An 18,206-nucleotide genomic window follows, 5' to 3' on the forward strand; every position below is an offset into this window, starting at 1 on the left:
TCTCTCTCTCTCTCTCTCCCCTGATATCAGGACAGTGAAGTAGGCTTTGACATTGTTCTCCATGGGCAGAAACAAATTTGTCCTGGCCCCTGAAGCACGCAAAGTCATTTTCTGGCGACATGGGCCCACTTTCTTAGGTAACACAACAATGAATTGAAGCTCATTTGAGAGTAAAATGTCAAACAATGTCAACAACATCAGCTCTTAACTAAATAGCTCCTGACCAGGCTTTCATGGCACACAGTCAGCTTGGCTCTATAGCTCACAGACGCTTTTGGATAGAGTTGCTCGCACAAATAACATGTCAGTTCTTAAACTGAGCTGGTTTCTTAAAAGCTCTCCACAGGCAGCTTTAAATAAAACATAAAAACAAGCTATCTCAGTCTTATAAAGAACCTTGACTGCCTTTGAGAAGTAATTCCTTTTATTTAATGTATACATTCAGAGCACGCAAACTGTGTCTGAATATTTCAAATTAAAGGATGACTTTTAGACATCAAATGTGCACAAAAGACTTATAGAAACAGCCATAAACATAATATTTAGGTTCAATAATACATCAGAAAGTACAGACGGTACTCTTGATTCTAATCATGGCACTGGCCATCCCATGTAATTGTTTCTTGACGCTGAATAAGAACTTCACAATTTGCAGGCCTCATGTCATTCTCGCTGCAGGCTATAATCAGGAGGTGAATCTGATGACTCAACCCAGGCTGTATTCATTTGTTCAGTGCCATAGTGCAAAATCACCACCCACCCATTCTGTAATAGAATAAAGCTTTTTGTCTACATGTGTCACTGTAGACATAGTAAAGACAGGGAGACGACTGATAAACGATTCTATTGATGACATCTGACAACTGAATTATGTTTTTCAGAAGAATATATAGTGTTTTGTGAATCATATGTTATATTAATATACTGTATTTTGACAGAAATTGAGTACTGTTGAATGCCTGTGCTGGTGAATGAAATGAAATAACACCAGAATTTATCACAGAGGTTATTATAAAATAGCATTTCAGCAGTGAGTAAGGACATGTTCTGCAGGAAAAAAAAACAAGTCTTCTTTGACTGTAATATCACCATATTGTTCAAAAGTTAATACTCATGCATCAGTCTAGATGTAGAATTTTAACATTGAAGCTGGTCAAGGTGGTGCAGGTTGAATCTTTGTTAACCCAGCGGTCCCAACCAATAGCCCAACATCAGGTCCTCTATAAAGAGTAGGTGATTCTAACTAATTTCACAGCATTTTTATTCATGTTTGCTGTGAGATGGCAGGCCACAAAGTTTAGAAATTACTGCTGTATTTTTACCAGTTTATCATATTTACTATTTAAATATTACACACTTATAAATCTATGTCTTTCAGATAAATGTTACAGAGTAAAAGGTATAAAATCTGCCTCAGAGATCCTCCAGCAAAATAGAAATAACTACAACACAGATCATTTCCACTGCTGCAGATGACTGTTTGAACATTACTGCAGTGGCTGTTCCACAGATGGACTGTGAGATGCATCTTATTCTTGATTTTTGTGCCAGACCAGTGTCTGTTTGATTACGCTGGCCAGTGAATGGAAGATGGGTGGAAGGGAATGAGCGAGAGAAGGAAGAACAAATGGAGGGCAGGTCGTGGGAACAGACACTTCTGCCCAGGGGACACACAAACACACATACACAAATGTCCTCTGTAATGCAGCCTGCACATGGAATACCAGTTCTATTTATGACTGTGCTATATTAGTGGGTCCAGGCCCTTTGTATGTGCAAATGTGTGTGTGAGTCTAAAGCCCAGTTGGTCTCTGGGAATCTCTGTACAGACAAACATTCAAATGCTAGTATCCCATGTGGGAAACCAACAACCTGCTGGTCAGTCAAAGGGGAATCCCCGACGGACAGAGAAAGCTGAACAACTTTGGATGAAAGTTTTATTTTTATTGCCAATCAAGGAGATAAATTCATACTTTTAACATCATCCCTTAAAAAGACAAACAAACAAACAACAACATGTAGTTTAGTTTATTATTTCTTACTAAAACTAAGTAATGTTTTAGCTTAAAAAGAATTTGTAAAAGCACATTATTTGTTTCCATGTCTTTAGCTGAATATACATATATATATAGTTCTGGAGCAATGTCCTTTGGACAGACGAGACTAAAGTGGAGATGTCTAGTCATAATATATAGCACCACATTAGGTGAAAACCAAACACAACATATCAACATAAATACCCAATACCAACTGTCAAGCGCAATGGTGAAAGGGTGATGATTCGGGCTTGTTTTGCAGCCACGGGACCTGGGTACTTTGCAGTCACTGAGTCAGCCACAAACCTTTCTGTATACCAAAGTATTCTAGAATCAGATGTGAGGCCATCTGTATGACAGCTAAAGCTCAGCTAAAATGGGATCATGCAACAGGACAATGATTCCAAGCACAACAGGAAATCTGCAACAGAAAATTTGAAAAAGGGAAGAATCAAGGTGCTGCAATGGTCCAGATCCCAAAGTCCAGATCTCAATGTGAATGAAATGCTGTGGCGGGATCTTCAGAGAGCTGTGCATAAACAAATGTCCTCAAACCTCAATGAAATGAAGCAACATTGTAAAGAAGAGTGGAATGAAATTCCTCCACAATGATCTGAGAGACTGACGACGTCATACAGAAAAATGATTGCTTCAAGTTCTTGCTGCTGAAGGTGGTTCTACAAGCTACTGAATATTGAGGTGTATGAAGTTTTTTACAGGACTGCATAGAGTCCTGTTTTCATGTGGCTGTATATGTCGAATGATTCTTATAATCATTAATTGTTATTAACATTTCTCATCAATTTATGACCATATTTGATTTTTTTTTCTTTTCAGCAAACATCAGTTGCTATGGATTACTATAGTTCCTTTAAGATATAGTAACTATAAATTAACTTAGCTTATCATTTTACAATGTGGCTGGTATAACAATGTGGGCATATGGACACTTTTTACACTTTGGAAGCTCAAAATAAATCACAACATCCCAAAAAACAGTGCTTATCCTAATCTTGCTATTCCAGCACACTGTCCACCAGCTAAATCCTTGCATTATTCCTGCCTGGGAGCCAATAATGAACATCTCGTGGCTTGTCCCCACCAGTTAAAGACATCTGCTCAATCTCGACTGGTCATCGACAGTATTGACCTGCTGACAGATGACTCATTAGCCTCATCATTTACAAACTCATACCCTGAACAAACAGATAAATAACACCCTAACAGACATGCATGTGTGCCTTTGAAAAACACACAGCACTAAAGCCCTGACAAATAGGCTCATACTAAATCACCAGGAGGTTATTTTCATCTTAATGGAGACATGTGTGCCTTGGCCTGACCTGGAAGTGTTTCATTTGTATTTAAGAGGAGGATTTGTGTACAACAGTGGTGTGGTGAACCCTTCACCTTAAACCATCTGAAGCAGATATTTTTATTCAGTGCTGCTTAGATTGAGTAATAGCTGGATGTTTTTCTTTTTTTTTTTCTCAAGGACACACTGATACGGCTGCTGATGGATATGCGTCAACTGTTTAACATTTCAGATTTGTGCCAGGTCTAATTACTGAAGCAACCGTTACCCTACCACCGTTACACTAATGAGAAAAAGTGCCTATACAAAGCTAAGCAGTAATTTAGTCATGAAGGATTTCTCTTTGATTTCAAGTCTGACTCAGTGATTGTATGAGAAATAATCCACTATGAGAAGGAAAAAGAGGAACAAGGTTGTGCGCATATGTTCACTTGAAGCAGTTGCAATGCCTGCTCAAGCACCCTTGAAACAGAACAGAATGTGTTGAACTGAAAATAGAGATTCACTGGCAGGTGATATTGTCTGCTATGGATACTACTGAGATTGATTTTAAGAACTTACAGTCCTGAAAGTCCTGTTCCTGTATAAGTTACTGTCCTGTCCTTGAGTATTAATTTCAGGAAGAATGTGTCTCATTTCTGAAGCCTAGAGCTGGAAGATAATGTAAACCAAAAAAAAAAAAAACGTCTGAAATGACCTAGGAATAACGGGAAAGAGATTTTTAGCATAACACTGGGATTAAAAAAAATTAAATCCTTTAATATGCCCGAAAAATTTTCACTGTAATTGCCAACTTTGTAGAACTTCACTAAGTAGGCTATCTTAACTGGGTCCAACAAGACACTAAAAGGCTTTAAAGAAAATGCTGCCTTTGCCCTTCTTCCCTCTCCTTTATCACTCCTAACTGAGCAAAAATGACTGAAAAATGTGATGAGTCTGGATCAGTAAAAAAGGATGCAACGAAGGAAAATACATCCTGACAGAGACAGATAGAGGTTACTTTCTTGTGAAACGTGAATCTTTTAAGATTGAAAAAAGAAGTCAATTTGCTTCTAACTGCTGTTGTCTATTCTCTTTTTATGTAGACATTAAGACAGTTATAACATTTGCAGTGCAGTCCTTCTTACAAATACATCTGTGCATATTCTTCCTTTGCTTTTTAGATCAGGCCCGGCCCATGGAGTAAAAGGAAAAGAATGGATCCCTGATTTAGCCATCCCTTTGGCGCCTCCTAGTGCATTTGAAGGGTGATATAACAGAGGATTGGGTGCCATCAGTCATTATCAGTGTTATATAGCCCACTTAACAGAGAGGCGGATGATAAAAGAGAAACATCAGCTGCTTACTTATGTACTTACTGGCATGCCACGAACACAAAATTAAACCAGCATGAAACAAGATAGCTTTTTAAATACCAATACCAAATACCAAGGAACCCTCAGTATACAGCAAAATATAGTTTATTTCTCCCAGACATGCAAGCACACACTCACTCTTTCAAAACAATATAATTATTATATACAGACAAATAAATTAATAAAGCCTATGGAAATAACATTACCTCATCTGACGTCAGTAGTCATGTAATTACTGAAATATGATTAAATTAATGTAGCCTACATCCACATATCCTAATGTGCATATTAAACTTTCTCTTGATATTGTCATGAATGGTTTGAATAAAATTAAGAAAATTTCCTGCAGTTGGCAGCGGCACATTGCCATCGATTTCTCGAAGTTGATTGATATGTCTGACATCGCTAACTGCCGCGCAGCTACTCTCGTCTACGTTGTTTACAATCTTAGTGGTGAAATATGGCCGTTTTCAAACTTACTCGTAGCAGTTAGAGCTTGGGGAACGCTTGATTTAGTTTTTTAATTGTCACGTTTTAATTCGAAAAATAGGCTACTGTGCAGCCACCGATTTAACGAATTTTTCCTTGCTGTTTGTTTGGATTTTAGCTCTTCTTAGCCGCTAAAGCTAGTTGAAAAGCTAGCATCTCCATAGGAAACAATGACAGCGACTTCTGCAGGTAGCAGTAGCTCCCTTGCCGCTAAAGGACTGGACATAAGTCTGGCTGCTTTGCAGCGACAAGACCCATACATCAATAACATTTTGGACGTGGCGAGCCAAGTTGCCCTATATACTTATAACAACAGGACAAATGAGTGGGTAAGCCTTAAGTTTGGTGAACGTGCTAACTTAGCTTTGCCACTGCCCGTTCGGCGCGCTTTGACAGTACTGATTGAAACCAACTCAGCTTATGAGTAAGCGACTGTGGTTGTTAACGATTATTTTCCATAAAAAAAAATAATCATATTAAATACTTTGTTCCCTTATTCCTATTTAATATGACCCATAGCACTATATTTAAAGATTCCTGCTTCCCTTAAACGTGTTTTGACTTTTTCTTTTTGGTAACCAACAAAAAGTCAAAACAGCACATTTCTTACGGAATGAAGAGTTACAGAGCGAGTTTGGCGTGCAGTTGCACAAGTTAATATCAACAAAGAGCAGTAATCACATGGAGTTGGTTTAATTAATTTTGTTGCCTTTTTTTGGTTTTCAGGAGAAGACAGAAGTGGAAGGTACTCTTTTTATATATACAAGGTAATGACATTCTGGTATGTCCCATGATATCTGAATGTTAACATTTTTATAAATAGTCTTGCTTCATTTGTAATATTTTCCTATTTTTGCAAGTCAAATCCTGCCATTTGTGATTAAAAAAATAATAATTTACTGAAAACTGTGTAGAATTGGTATGAAGAGGACATTGCGTAACTGAATTGAGATTTTTGAGCAAGTATGGCTTGTTTGGAAGGGTTGCCAGGAGAAAACCTCTTTTTAAAAGAACATGGCAGCATGACTTAGGTTTACAAAACTGCTGGGCCACTGTCCTTTGGACAGATGTGACAAAAATGTAGTTGCTTGGCCATAATGCACAGCGCCAGTTTTGGTGAAACCAAACACAGCATATCAGCACAAACACCTCATATCAACTGTCAAGCACAGTGGCAGAGGGGTGACGATTTGGGCTTATTTTGCAGCCACAGACCTGGGCACATTGCCATCATTGAGTTGATCGTGAAGTTCTTTGTATGCCAAAGTATTCTAAAGTTAAATGTGAGGCCATCTGTCCAACAGCTAAAGCTCGACCAAATTGAGTCATGCAACAAACAATGATTCCAAGCACAGCAGCAATCTACAACAGAATGACTGAAAAAGGAAAGAATTAAACTGTTGCAATGGCCCAGTCAAAAGTCCAGTCCTCAGCACAATTGAAATACTGTAGCGGGACCTTGAAAGAGCTGTGCATAAATGAATGCCCACAAACCTCAATGAAATGAAGCAGCATTGTATAGAAGAGTGGGCCAAAATTTCTCCACAGCGATATGAGAGACTGATGAAGCAATACAGAAAATGATTGCTTCTAATTAGGCGGTTCTACAAGCTGTTGAATCATGGGACACGCTTAGTTTTTCTCAGGACTGCACAGAAGCTGAGAATATTTCCATTGTGTGTGAATTTCAGGCTGGCGTCTCCCAGGCATGGCTTTACCATCATGAACCGACTCAGCATGGAGAATCTAACAGAGCCAATCACCAAAGACCTGGACTTCCAGCTCCAGGATCCATTCCTGCTTTACCGCAATGCACGATGTAAGGAGAAAGACACATAGATGCGCTCACACACACACACACACACACACACACACACACACACACACAGAATTCTGACACTGAAGGTATCAAAAATTTGGCATTAATTACAGTATATATAATGTAAGGCATATACCACATTACCAGTTTTATAGCTTCTGATGATTGACATGAAAGTCTATTATTAGCACCAGAGTCACATCTTTACACTTTGACTTTATCTTACTGTATATTTACAGTGAGAACAAAGGGTAAGAGGATAGGCAGTTGCTTAGTATTAGACTGTAACTAAATCACTTACTACAAGTACTACCTACATATTTTAAGTAACTGACTGAATACATTGCAGTAATTTAATGTCATGTCAACTGTGCTGTCTTACTGCCAATGTTTCACCATCACACAAAAGGGAAAGTTAAGTATTTTACCTAAATTGCTGATGATCACACAGTTCAAAAACTTTTTCTCACTTCAATTTTTTTGCCTATATCTTTTGAAATGTTTACACCAAAAAATGGCAAGTTCATCTATATCCACAGGGAGGAAGTTAGCTAAAAGATGATGACATGATAAGAGTGCCCAAAGCGTGCAGCATGCACTTCATTTAAGCAGAAACTAGTAATTCCATATAAGGAACTAAGCTAAGGTACTCTACTGAATTTTATCAGGCTGACTCCGAGACCTACATATGGCTCTCACATACACAAACACATTGTTGAGTGTGCCTGTGGGACAAGAGTCTGACAGCACTACAAAATCAGCCAGTGGAGATTAGATACGCAGCAACTGTCACTGATAATCTAAACACACACATACACACACTCACTCAGAAGTTGCTGGCACACACAGACCTCCCTCCCTGCCTCGGTCTCCCTCTGTCAGGCTCAGTAAATGGCAGGTGGAATGCTGTGTTTAGATACCAGTGAATTCCTTGTGCCTGCTTTGATCCCCTTACTGTAGTGCTTCGTTTTTCTTACTGACACATAGCCATTATTAAACGTACTGAAGGCTCAGAGAAATAATGTGTCTGGCATAAACTTTGCTCAGTGACCTCATTACACCTTTTACATCAGCCTTAAATGCACTTGGGGTACATTAAAGATGATCTGTGATAGCGCTGGCCTGTGGTCAGAGCATCAGTAATGGAGAATAAATTTTAAGTGAGCTAACACGCTTATCCGTGGAAGGAAAGAACTTTAACGGCACATAAAACTAGTAATCAAAACACAGTTAATGATAGTTTCCTCTGATGAAAAGGAATAATGGGAGGAGTGATGTGACTCAGAGTGGGTGGTTACATAGCAAACCTAATGGTCAACCCTAATGACTCTATTTGATTACGGTGATTGAATAAGATAATAACACCCAAAAAAGGAGCTATGCAAAAGACTGAAATGATAACAGAAATAAACAATAGTATTATAACATCCAGACAAACTGCACCTCAGATGCTCGATGGAACATTCAAAGTTCAGCATAAGTAAGCCAATATTCACTGAGCGTTTCCAGGATGGTGTTGCCTGTGTGGTGTCTTTCCCGAAAACTACATAAACAGGGAAAAAACTTAGCTCACTGTAAATGCTTTTTCATTGTCTGCATCATAAACGGCTGGTAATGCTGCCAGTCCTAACGCATTGCGACCTCTGTATGGACGGGTCGTGGAATCTTATCATTAGACAAACATGTTGCTCTCAGCGCTGCTGTAACTTCCTGGAATGACCGTTGGCACAAAGTGGCAACCAGTGCTAAAAATAAAGCATGGCGATATCCCAAAGAACAGGGCAATATTTAGGGAGGAGAAATTTGCCCTGAGCAAGGCATTATTTATCCAGGCAAACATCCCAGTCCACAGGATTCAAAACAGGGCAGTTTAAATTCCTTTCTAGCGTCTACAGTCGTATTTAGTTGCGCTATTATTCTCATAGAGTTGTTTGGCTAATTTTGCAAATTTTGGGTTAGTGTGAATTATGAATATTATCAATATTGCTGTATTATCAATACAACAATATTTCTTATTTTCTTTATTTTCTCTTGCAATACATTATTAGCACACTGATGACAAAATCTGCATTTTTTTTTTAAAGCTTCCTAAATGGACTCCCCAACAAATTTGACTTACCAGAGTCAAACCTTAATGCCTTTTTGTTGCTGAGTTTAACAAATGAATGAGGATTAAGCGAACAGAAGTTAACGGACTTGTGGTGCAGAAGAAGAAATTAACACGCAGTGGGTGGAAGCACATCAGTGGCCTAATAAAATGAATTGATGTACTATTAAAATGAAATCATGATAATACACCCTCACTACTTTTTGCCTTTTAACTTTTTTCTCTTCAGTTACACAGATATTTTTATGTAATGTAGTATTTTAATGTAGACTTCCAGTGTATCACAGAATTGCTGTATTGTGATGCCAAAAGATCACGTGCATCATCCTACACTGTGTTTCCCACCCCTGTTATCAGCGCTTAACACTGTTAATGATGGTTTCCTCTGACAGTCTAACACTGATGCTGATTTGAGCTTCACTGATGTGTAGCCCACTTGTCAAATGTCCTAGATTTGTCTTCGGAAAACTAAAGTCTTCAGTCTTCTCTATATCAGTGGATATATGGAGAGTCTTACCTCCAGGTGGGATGTATCGATACCCCAGGTCTCTCTCTGACACCAGCAATCCTTAAATCTGACTTCAGGTTCTTCCTGCAGCCTCTCATGTTTAGGTTTCCTCTGAAACAGGCCTCTCAGCATGGTCTCTCGGTAGTCTCAGTCTGATGATGATGATGATGATAGTATCCCTTTCAGTCTCTCCACAACTTAAAAGTTGCTCAGAACTGATAATAATATGTAGTGCCGGTAATTATTTATCTGGCCAAAAGATGCCAAATGTGATTCTCCACTTCTTTTTTTCTTTTTTCCTTCTTATTCTTATTCTTTAGAAGGAAAGCTCTACTGATGGTGCTGTGTAAGCATCAGGTTCCGCATATACAGGTTTCCCAGCAGTTGTGGTAGTACTTTATTAGAACTAGGCTTCAGATGCAAAAGAGCAATTTGAATGTTCTTACAGTTAGTCTCAAGAGGAAGGTGTGACAGAAGTGGTGGATGAGACTTTCAGTAGCTGAAAATGTCAATATTTACTCCTCCTCCAATTTCCCCAAATGTTTTCTCATGCACCAGTCATTCCAAGCATCAGTGTGTTTTACTTCAGGAGCACGTAATTCCTGACAAACCTCCAGGAAACTAAATGCAGGCAAAGGGTTATTAATACTCTTCCTCATGACTGACAGCATGAACTTTCTTCACAAAGGTGATCTCATACTTCAGTGAAAGTATACCAAATCCATCTGTTCAGCACTGCTGCTTGTAAATATGTCTGCAGTTATGACTCTACCAAAGTAGCAGAGTAACTGGAATGTCAGCTTTCAGGGTTGCTTTTCATAAATAACAAAACTCCAGTAAAGTCCTGTTTCATTAAACAAAAAAAAGTCCTTAAACGTGTCCTCTTCAGGAGTTTCTAGAGGCTGGTGCTCTTTGATGGGCTGTTATATCATAGGCACAGAGGGTTTCAAAGGACCACACAGCTTAAGTTATGAATTACTTACAGGCTTTGCTGGGTTTCCAATATATTTTGTTCAAACTATAATGGACAGCCTGTGTCTGTGGTGGTTTTTGAAGCTGTCACTCCTCCTGATAGCAGTCTCAAGCTTAAGTTGTAGTCCTGCTGAAGTCGTCATTCCACATGGTCGTTCAGTGGAGTTCCCAGTCGAGGTGGCTTGGTTCTTTGCTCGAGGCATATATTTCAAACATCCCTGTCTTTCTCTTTCAATGTCCAGTGTCGAGTGGAGCTCCCTCTTGAAATTGTAACCTTATGGCCACAACCACTTTCCTCTCCCTCTCTGCGTATCTCTCGCTTGCTCTCTCTTTCCTATCTTGTTGATTTAGAGAGTTTTTACAGGTCCTACTGGAGCTGTGGAAATCTTCTATTTTAAAAACACTGTGCACATCTTTTATCTTATCTTCTTTGCTCTTTCTGTGACACTGAGAGAGAGCGGCATGCTGGCCAAAATGGAGTGTCTTGTGTCTGAAATGTCACAGGTTCTTTTTAGTATTCATTGACATGTTTCTCTTTTGATATGTTTAATGATCTCCCCTATAACGCACTTCACTTTTTGTTTCCCATCCATCTTGGTCATTTTTCCTCCGTTTTCCAGCTGTCTGACTTTCACCGTGTCTCTCTTAGTCTCTGTTGAATAGTCTCATCCCCAGTGAGCACTAAGTGGCTCTGGCTCCACCAGTCAGCCTCCCACTGCAGTTACTTATTTGGTCCTGGGCTTATTTTCCCAGGCTCAACTGAACTCTCTGTGTACGTATGTGTCTCTGCCTCCCTTCTCTGTCTGTTCCCCTCATCCACTTTGACCTCCATGCCTTACCCAGCCCTCTTTGTAGCCAAGTGGGTGTGTATTTTTGTTCATGTTTGTCTGTGTGGGAATGTGTGTTTTCTTCAACTGAATTACATAATAGTACTATCCAACTCATGATATAGACCCCACCTTTACTCCCTGATCTCCCTCGCTCTCTTTTTCTTTTCTTTTTTTTGCACTTTAAAATCCTTGTGTTATTCATAGGTTTTTCTCTGTCCTTATTTTACTCTCTAACTCTTTTACTCTTTGCCTCTTTTCGGGATTGGGATCTTCTCTCAACATCCACTTTATAACTTACAGACGTCCTGCTGTCTTGAGCAGAGTAGCACTTTGAATACAGCTGGCAATGAGCACTTGCTCAAGTCTGTTCTCATTTGATAAGTGTCTTGTTATAAACATCTGTGCAGGTTGATGAAGGTAAAAGTTCAATGACTTCAGGATCTGGGTTTCCTTAGTACATCACCCTTTTTCTTTCTTGCTCCCAAATTTCTTTTTTCCAGGGAAAATGTCAAGTCTTTCTTCCTCAGTGACTGTAATTGAATGTTTATGCAACAACGATGGCTCTTTCAAGAGAAAGGACAAACATAAACAGTAAAATGAATCACTTTTGAAAAGTAGTGCATCCCATTTACAAAACTCTGCAACTGTGTCTTTCTCCCCCCTTGTTGACCATGTTTACGTAGATGAAGAGACTCCTGGGGGACCATCCATGTTTCGTGGTATAATCACAAAGCTGGCTTCTGTTCCCATTGGCTTGGCTGGGAAATGACTCTTTTTAAACCCTGGGGTTATACCCACCAGGGCTAATAATAAATGGTTTATCTATCTGTTAGGTCTGCACTGATGTCATAGCAGCAAAATTGTGCTCCAGCATGGCTACACATTCATTCAATTGTAGGAGAATGGCAGGTCGAGAAGCTCATTTTGTCGTCTGCTGACCTGGACTGAACAGACAGTTTTATTATTTCACCAAGCTAACTGGATTGTCAGCATTGACCGGGTCATTGCTGCAAACAATTTGCTGGATTTTTGTTAATGTAATGTCTTCAAAAGTTCAACTTTGTCTCTCTCTGCATCTCAAACCCCCTTGTCTTCTTCCCAGTGGTAATCCATGGGATTTGGTTCTATGATAAGGAGGACTGTCGACGCATTGCCCAGGGGATGAAGACGTAAGTAACTGTAATCTTAATATTATCTTCAAAACTAGATTTGGTTTGCTTAACAATGACTGAATTATGGTCCAGCTGCTAAAGCTTGACAGGACTGTTTTATTCCTGTGTGCAGTCTGACCCAACAGGAGCAGGTCCTGGCTCAGTCCCACGGTGGTTGGTTATCCCGAGGAGGAGTAGGGGGAGGAGGAGAAGGTGAAGTAAAGGGAGTGGACATCATCCAGATGTTAACCAAAGCCCGCACAGAGTATGATAAGGTATGGTATTTTCTAGGATCCTCAGTCACTTACAGTAGTGCATTTTTTTATCAGTTTATAAAAGACTGGTTTTATTTATTCATTTATTTATGTATTTTTCTTCATATGTCTCTCCTGTGCTTTCTATGCTTCTCTCTTAGGAAAAGTCAACCTCAGAGCCAAAGGAGATTGGTGGTAGAGGCGTTCTAAGTGGAAACCCCAACCTGATTAAACCAATACCCGTTAAACCAAACACTCAGGTAGAACACCCTGTTCCACTTTCAGTCTAAAGTTGCTTTTTATTCTTTATTAATCGAATTAAAATCCAATTTTTCATGCGCCAGGTTGTAATCATTTTTCTTCCATATTTGTTTAGCTTTCTGTTGAAGCTATCTGTTGTCCATCAACTTTTTGCTAAATTCACTGCTCCTCCATCATTTATATTTCAAATCTTCAGAAACTTAGCACAAATAATCTTTGGGTAAGGCGCTACAAAATGTGGGAGACAGATTTTCAATTTTTCTTTTTTTTTTTAATGAATTTTTGAAATGTTCCAGAAATACTGTACATCAGTGTTTAACTTTAATCCTACTCCTCCCTTATTCCTGTGCTGACTCTTGAAACATGGTATGAGTATACAATGTGCAAAGTTCTAAAAAAAACTTCAATTTTTTTTTAAACCACTTTTTGAAATTTTAAAGGTACACAGTAAATTCATGTTTAATTTTTTTTTTTTTTTTTTTTTTTAAACAAATTTTCAAGAAACACTGTAGATTGATGTTTACTCACTTTGATCACTACTCCTCCCTTATTCATAAGCTGACTCTTCTGAAACTTGGGAGAGTAGTCATTAGGCAAAGGTCTACAAAATGTTCCAGAGAGATTTTCAGTTTTTTACCTTTTTATTTTTTACAAATTTGTAAAAAAATAAAAAAAACTATCAGCTCAACAATGGTTGACCTACATGTACAGCCAAATTACTTTGTGTGCCAAGATATCACATATTGTACAAGTAAAGCATTTCACAGTGGAGCTCTCTGGTCCAACAGGTCTTTTGTTTCTGCTTGTGCTTACCTGTCGTCATCTGTCTTACTTTACTGTGTTTCTCTCATTCAGGACAATGAAGGTGCTGAGCCCAAGCCTCTTTCTTTGGCTACTCTGTTTGGCTCTCAGCATCAGCATCGCTCATCTAAACCTGACTCTGTCCCTCTTGTGAATGCTTCACCAATGGGATCATCAACAGGAAATGAATCTCGCCCGCCTGTAGCTCGCACACTCACCTACGATGATACTGTGAATTCTGGCAGAAATGTGGCCTCTGATGGAGGTATCAAGGCTGTGGTTGGGCAAGATGGAGGAAATGCTGTTTCTGGCTTGCTGCAAAGTCCCACTAATTCTCACCAGCTGCAGCCTAACCAACCGCAGCACTGCCCGGCCATCGCAAAGCTCATGCAGGGACAGAGAGGTGTCGGTAGTGTTGGTGGGGTGCTGCAGACAGTATCCGAGTCCCCCGAGAACCGGCTGTGTGACAACGGGGTGCTGCTGGAGCATCACCCCCATCACCATCATCTTTATCACCATCAGCAGCCACACCACCATCACCCGCATCAGCTTCAACCTGACCCAATCAAGAGACTTTTCCAAACCCAGCCCCCTCCTCCACCCACAACCTCTTTCTCCTCTGCTGCCCCTAAGTGTTGCTCTAACCCTCATCTCTCCTCCCAGCCTGTACTAGTGGATTCTGCATCATGCGCTCACCTTCAAGCGCAACAAAGCCAGCAGCTGTTTTTCAGCCTGTCCAATTCTCAACCTGAAATGCAGAACAGCCAAACAGCTTCAACCGCACAGGGAACAGGTGGGAAGGCTTTTATACTTTCATTGTTCAATAACCTTGTACTGGATCAGTGTGCCACATACACATTTTTATAATTATTAGATTGATGGTGCTACAAATCTCAGCTGACTTCGTTATAATAATGCCAGTCACAGAAAGTGGCAACATTCTCAGTGGTTTGTTTATTGTGATTTTAGCATTTCTTATTTCTGGTTCTTACTTGGTAACCTTGTGCTTTCTTGTCAGGACTGTCTCAGATGCCAGGTATGGTGTCACCTCATGAGCTCCTCCAAAAGCTCCAGTTGGTCCAGCAGGAGCAAAGCCTGGCTTCTAATCTCCTGCCTCGAATCTGTCCAGGACTGGCTCCTCGATTCTTGGGGCCTGCTCAAAGTCAGGGTGCAGGCTCAGCTTTAGCCACTGTCCCAAACCCAACTGCAGGCACTGCAGCTCATAAAGCGGCACTGCAGTTACAGGTAAAGCCCAGTGTACACGGTTATAAGTTTACTTCATCAGTTATAGAAACTGAGAAAATAACAAATACTAGTCTTTTTGTTATGGAAAAGTGGAGTCAGATTAGTAGCATGATAGTTGCAAAGGTACTATCAACTGTCCATGTCTGTGCATGTGATTTTCTCCCAGAGGATACCAGCCACTGTGGCCCCAACTCTGCTCCTTTCTCCCAGTGTATTCATCCAGACAAAGTCAAGCAGTGGGTTGTCAGCAGTTGGTCAGGAGAGCTGCCACACACCCTTAACTGTGCCAAGACCCCCCTGCAAGAGGAGGCTAGAATCCTTTCCAGAAGTCAGCTTCAAGCCACACTGCTGCATCTGATACAGGTAATATTCCTTAAAGTCCGTGATCTATAATGATGTCATAATGCATGCTGTCCAGTTGTTGTGTTTATGCTGGACCCAAATCTGACCCACATTTTGTTAGCTGAGAGAAAAAGCAGGGCTAAACATACATACACTCAAGAATTTAGTGTGAAGCTGTTTGCTTGTGTGTTTCAGACTGACAGCTCATTCCTGGACTCCATTTATGAAGCATATGTCAGCCGCTTTGCTAAGGACTCCAGCAGCAAGTATTGATGCCTCTTCATGCCCTCTTTACACACACACACACACACACACACACACACACTACTGGAAGCTAGTTCTTACACCTAATATGGGTGCACCAGTTCCTCCAAATCTCTCTCACACACACACAAGCCGTATCTCCTCTGCACTGTTTCATCAGCAAATCGGACTCTGTTCGCTTCAAGCTAAGTGTCTTGTTGCACAATGGTTATAACAAATAATACCTTTTGGTTTTCCAGACTAGAAACAACTTTTCCCATGTTTGAAAAATTTAATTTCAGTCTGTAGATACAGATTTTACTTTGGACCTCAGCTTTTTGATCTCAGTTACATCAAAGCATGCTGCACTTACAGTTTTCCAAGATGTTCAATTGTAATAGTAATCTGTTTCTTTTCCATTAAGTGTAGCAGTTTTTATTTTTTCCTTTCAATCAGTTGTCTAGCACCAGCCAGCCTACTAGCCTTTAACAAAGTCTTCCTAGTCTAAAATCTAGTGCTGAAGGACATGCTCAAATATTTTAAGCTGTTATTATTTTACTTACTAAAGGCATAACATCTGTTATTTAAGCACCTTGTCATGTTGATTTTTGTTTCGGTCCTTTTTTAACAGACATTAGCAGTGATAAATATCTGCGTTGGCATTTTAGTTAACTAAATGTTGTCAGCTGGTGCATGTTGAAGAGGATGAGTGAGCCTGCAGAATAACTTTATCCTGTAATTGCTTTTCAGTTGTGAAGAAGAGTAAACGGTTTACTTTTACAGCACTTTTTAACATAACAAGAACTCTGCTAGTCTCACTCGTTCTCTTCTGAATATGATAATCAATTTGAAGTAGGAAAATGACAATATAAGTCACACTTGAAAAAACAAGGAAATTACAGGAGCCTGACAGCCTGCACTACCTCACAGAGCGCTAGTTTGGAGGTGTACTTGTGTTTTTATGAAGTGGCATAATGGTGATTGGTTTACATAATATAGTAAGACATTTTTGCTCATTTTATGTAAAGGGATTTCAGAAGGTTTTAACACAATTAAATATCACCTAAGCTGATACATGGTTCTAAATAAACAAAAGGAGGTCCAGTCCAGTCCCTACCTGATTAATTTTGGTTAATCAGGTAGGGAAAAAATGTAAATGTAACATATCCAACCATAGCACGGTTAACTTGTTCAGGTCCGTTCTAAGTCCTGGTGGAAATTAAGCATAAAATTTAAAAGGAAAATGTATTTGCACAATACTGTTAAACTTTATTTGCCATATAAAGTGATATTTTTCATTCAGTTGATCGTCATTCAGTACTTAAATCGTTTAATTTTTTTTCAGAGTCGTGGTTTTCAGTTGGTGATCAGCTTGTGTGTTAAACTCATATATAGCCAGCCTGGACAGTAGCTACCAGACAGACACATCAGCAGCAACAAAGGCAGAGAATATCTTTCAGGAAAAAAAAAAAAAAAAGATTTTATTCCATATTTTTGTACTCAAGAAGAAAATTTGTACAAATACCCAGCATGTATTTAAAGGTATATCGAAATGTAAAGTTCAAAATTCTGCAACATATGTTCAGATGCTGTTTTAATTCAAAAGATGTCATCTGTGATGTTTCTGTAAACAGAATAGGAAACATTGAAATGTTAATTAAAGTTTTTCTACAGGTTAAATTTTATTCCTTTTGGCTGGGATATTTTTTTGTTACATAAACTGGAATATATTTTTACTGGCTATTAAATGTTGAAAAACTACCTTTGGTTGTGTTTTTATTGTCTTCATATGAGTTTGTTGGCTACAACCCCAGGTTCCAGTAATTACAGTAAATTTGCACTCAGCAGCCAATACATTAGGTACACCTGTTCAACTCCTTGTTAGCACAAATATCTAATCAGAAAATCACGTGGCAGCAACGTAATACATTTAAGCATGTAGGCGTGGTCGCAATGACCTGGTGGCATTTTTTTACAACCACTCATTACAACCAACCTACACTACAAATTCAAGCATAAACAACCCATCTGAAACCACAACATGAAGCGTTATGCATAAATATAAACACAGTACACTCAGCAAACTTGTTTTGCAAGTTTCAAGTGAGATGATGCTTTAAGGGCAGCCTCACAAGGTGATTGACCTTTCTTAGTGCCAAATAGCTATAAGGGCTAGCCAACTTCCTAAGGTTTGACTTGCATAGGTGCATGTGCACTAAAATCAGTGTCCTCAGTCACGCTGATGCTCCAAACTACTATTAACCAAATAATTAACATGGGGTTGGTTGTTAAAACAGTATCTTGGGGACCCATCCATAACAAGGGGTCCGTCTGGGATATATTTCCAGCAGGATCACACCTCACATGATCTCAAACTGGTTTTCTGAACATGAGTTAACTGCACTCAAATGGCCTCCACAGTCACCAGATCTCAATCCAATAGAGCACCTGTGGCAAAAGGGGTCCAATCTGGTACTA

The 18,206-nt window shown here is 39.4% G+C and overlaps 1 protein-coding gene across 1 annotated transcript; it reads left to right on the forward strand.

The window, feature by feature from the left end:
* The first annotated feature begins 5,123 nt into the window (after positions 1-5,123).
* LOC115773669 (mRNA-decapping enzyme 1B-like) lies at positions 5,124-17,459 on the forward strand. The gene is given in 11 exon segments (XM_030720527.1): positions 5,124-5,524; positions 5,922-5,962; positions 6,887-7,014; positions 12,534-12,600; positions 12,716-12,857; positions 12,998-13,096; positions 13,953-14,691; positions 14,917-15,143; positions 15,310-15,436; positions 15,439-15,506; positions 15,681-17,459. Coding segments are annotated over 11 exon segments (1,875 nt in total). The 5' UTR covers positions 5,124-5,365; the 3' UTR covers positions 15,759-17,459.
* The last annotated feature ends 747 nt before the right edge of the window (positions 17,460-18,206 follow it).

Source organism: Archocentrus centrarchus, chromosome 23 (genome assembly GCF_007364275.1).
Source record: "Archocentrus centrarchus isolate MPI-CPG fArcCen1 chromosome 23, fArcCen1, whole genome shotgun sequence".
NCBI classification, from domain to species: domain Eukaryota; kingdom Metazoa; phylum Chordata; class Actinopteri; order Cichliformes; family Cichlidae; genus Archocentrus; species Archocentrus centrarchus.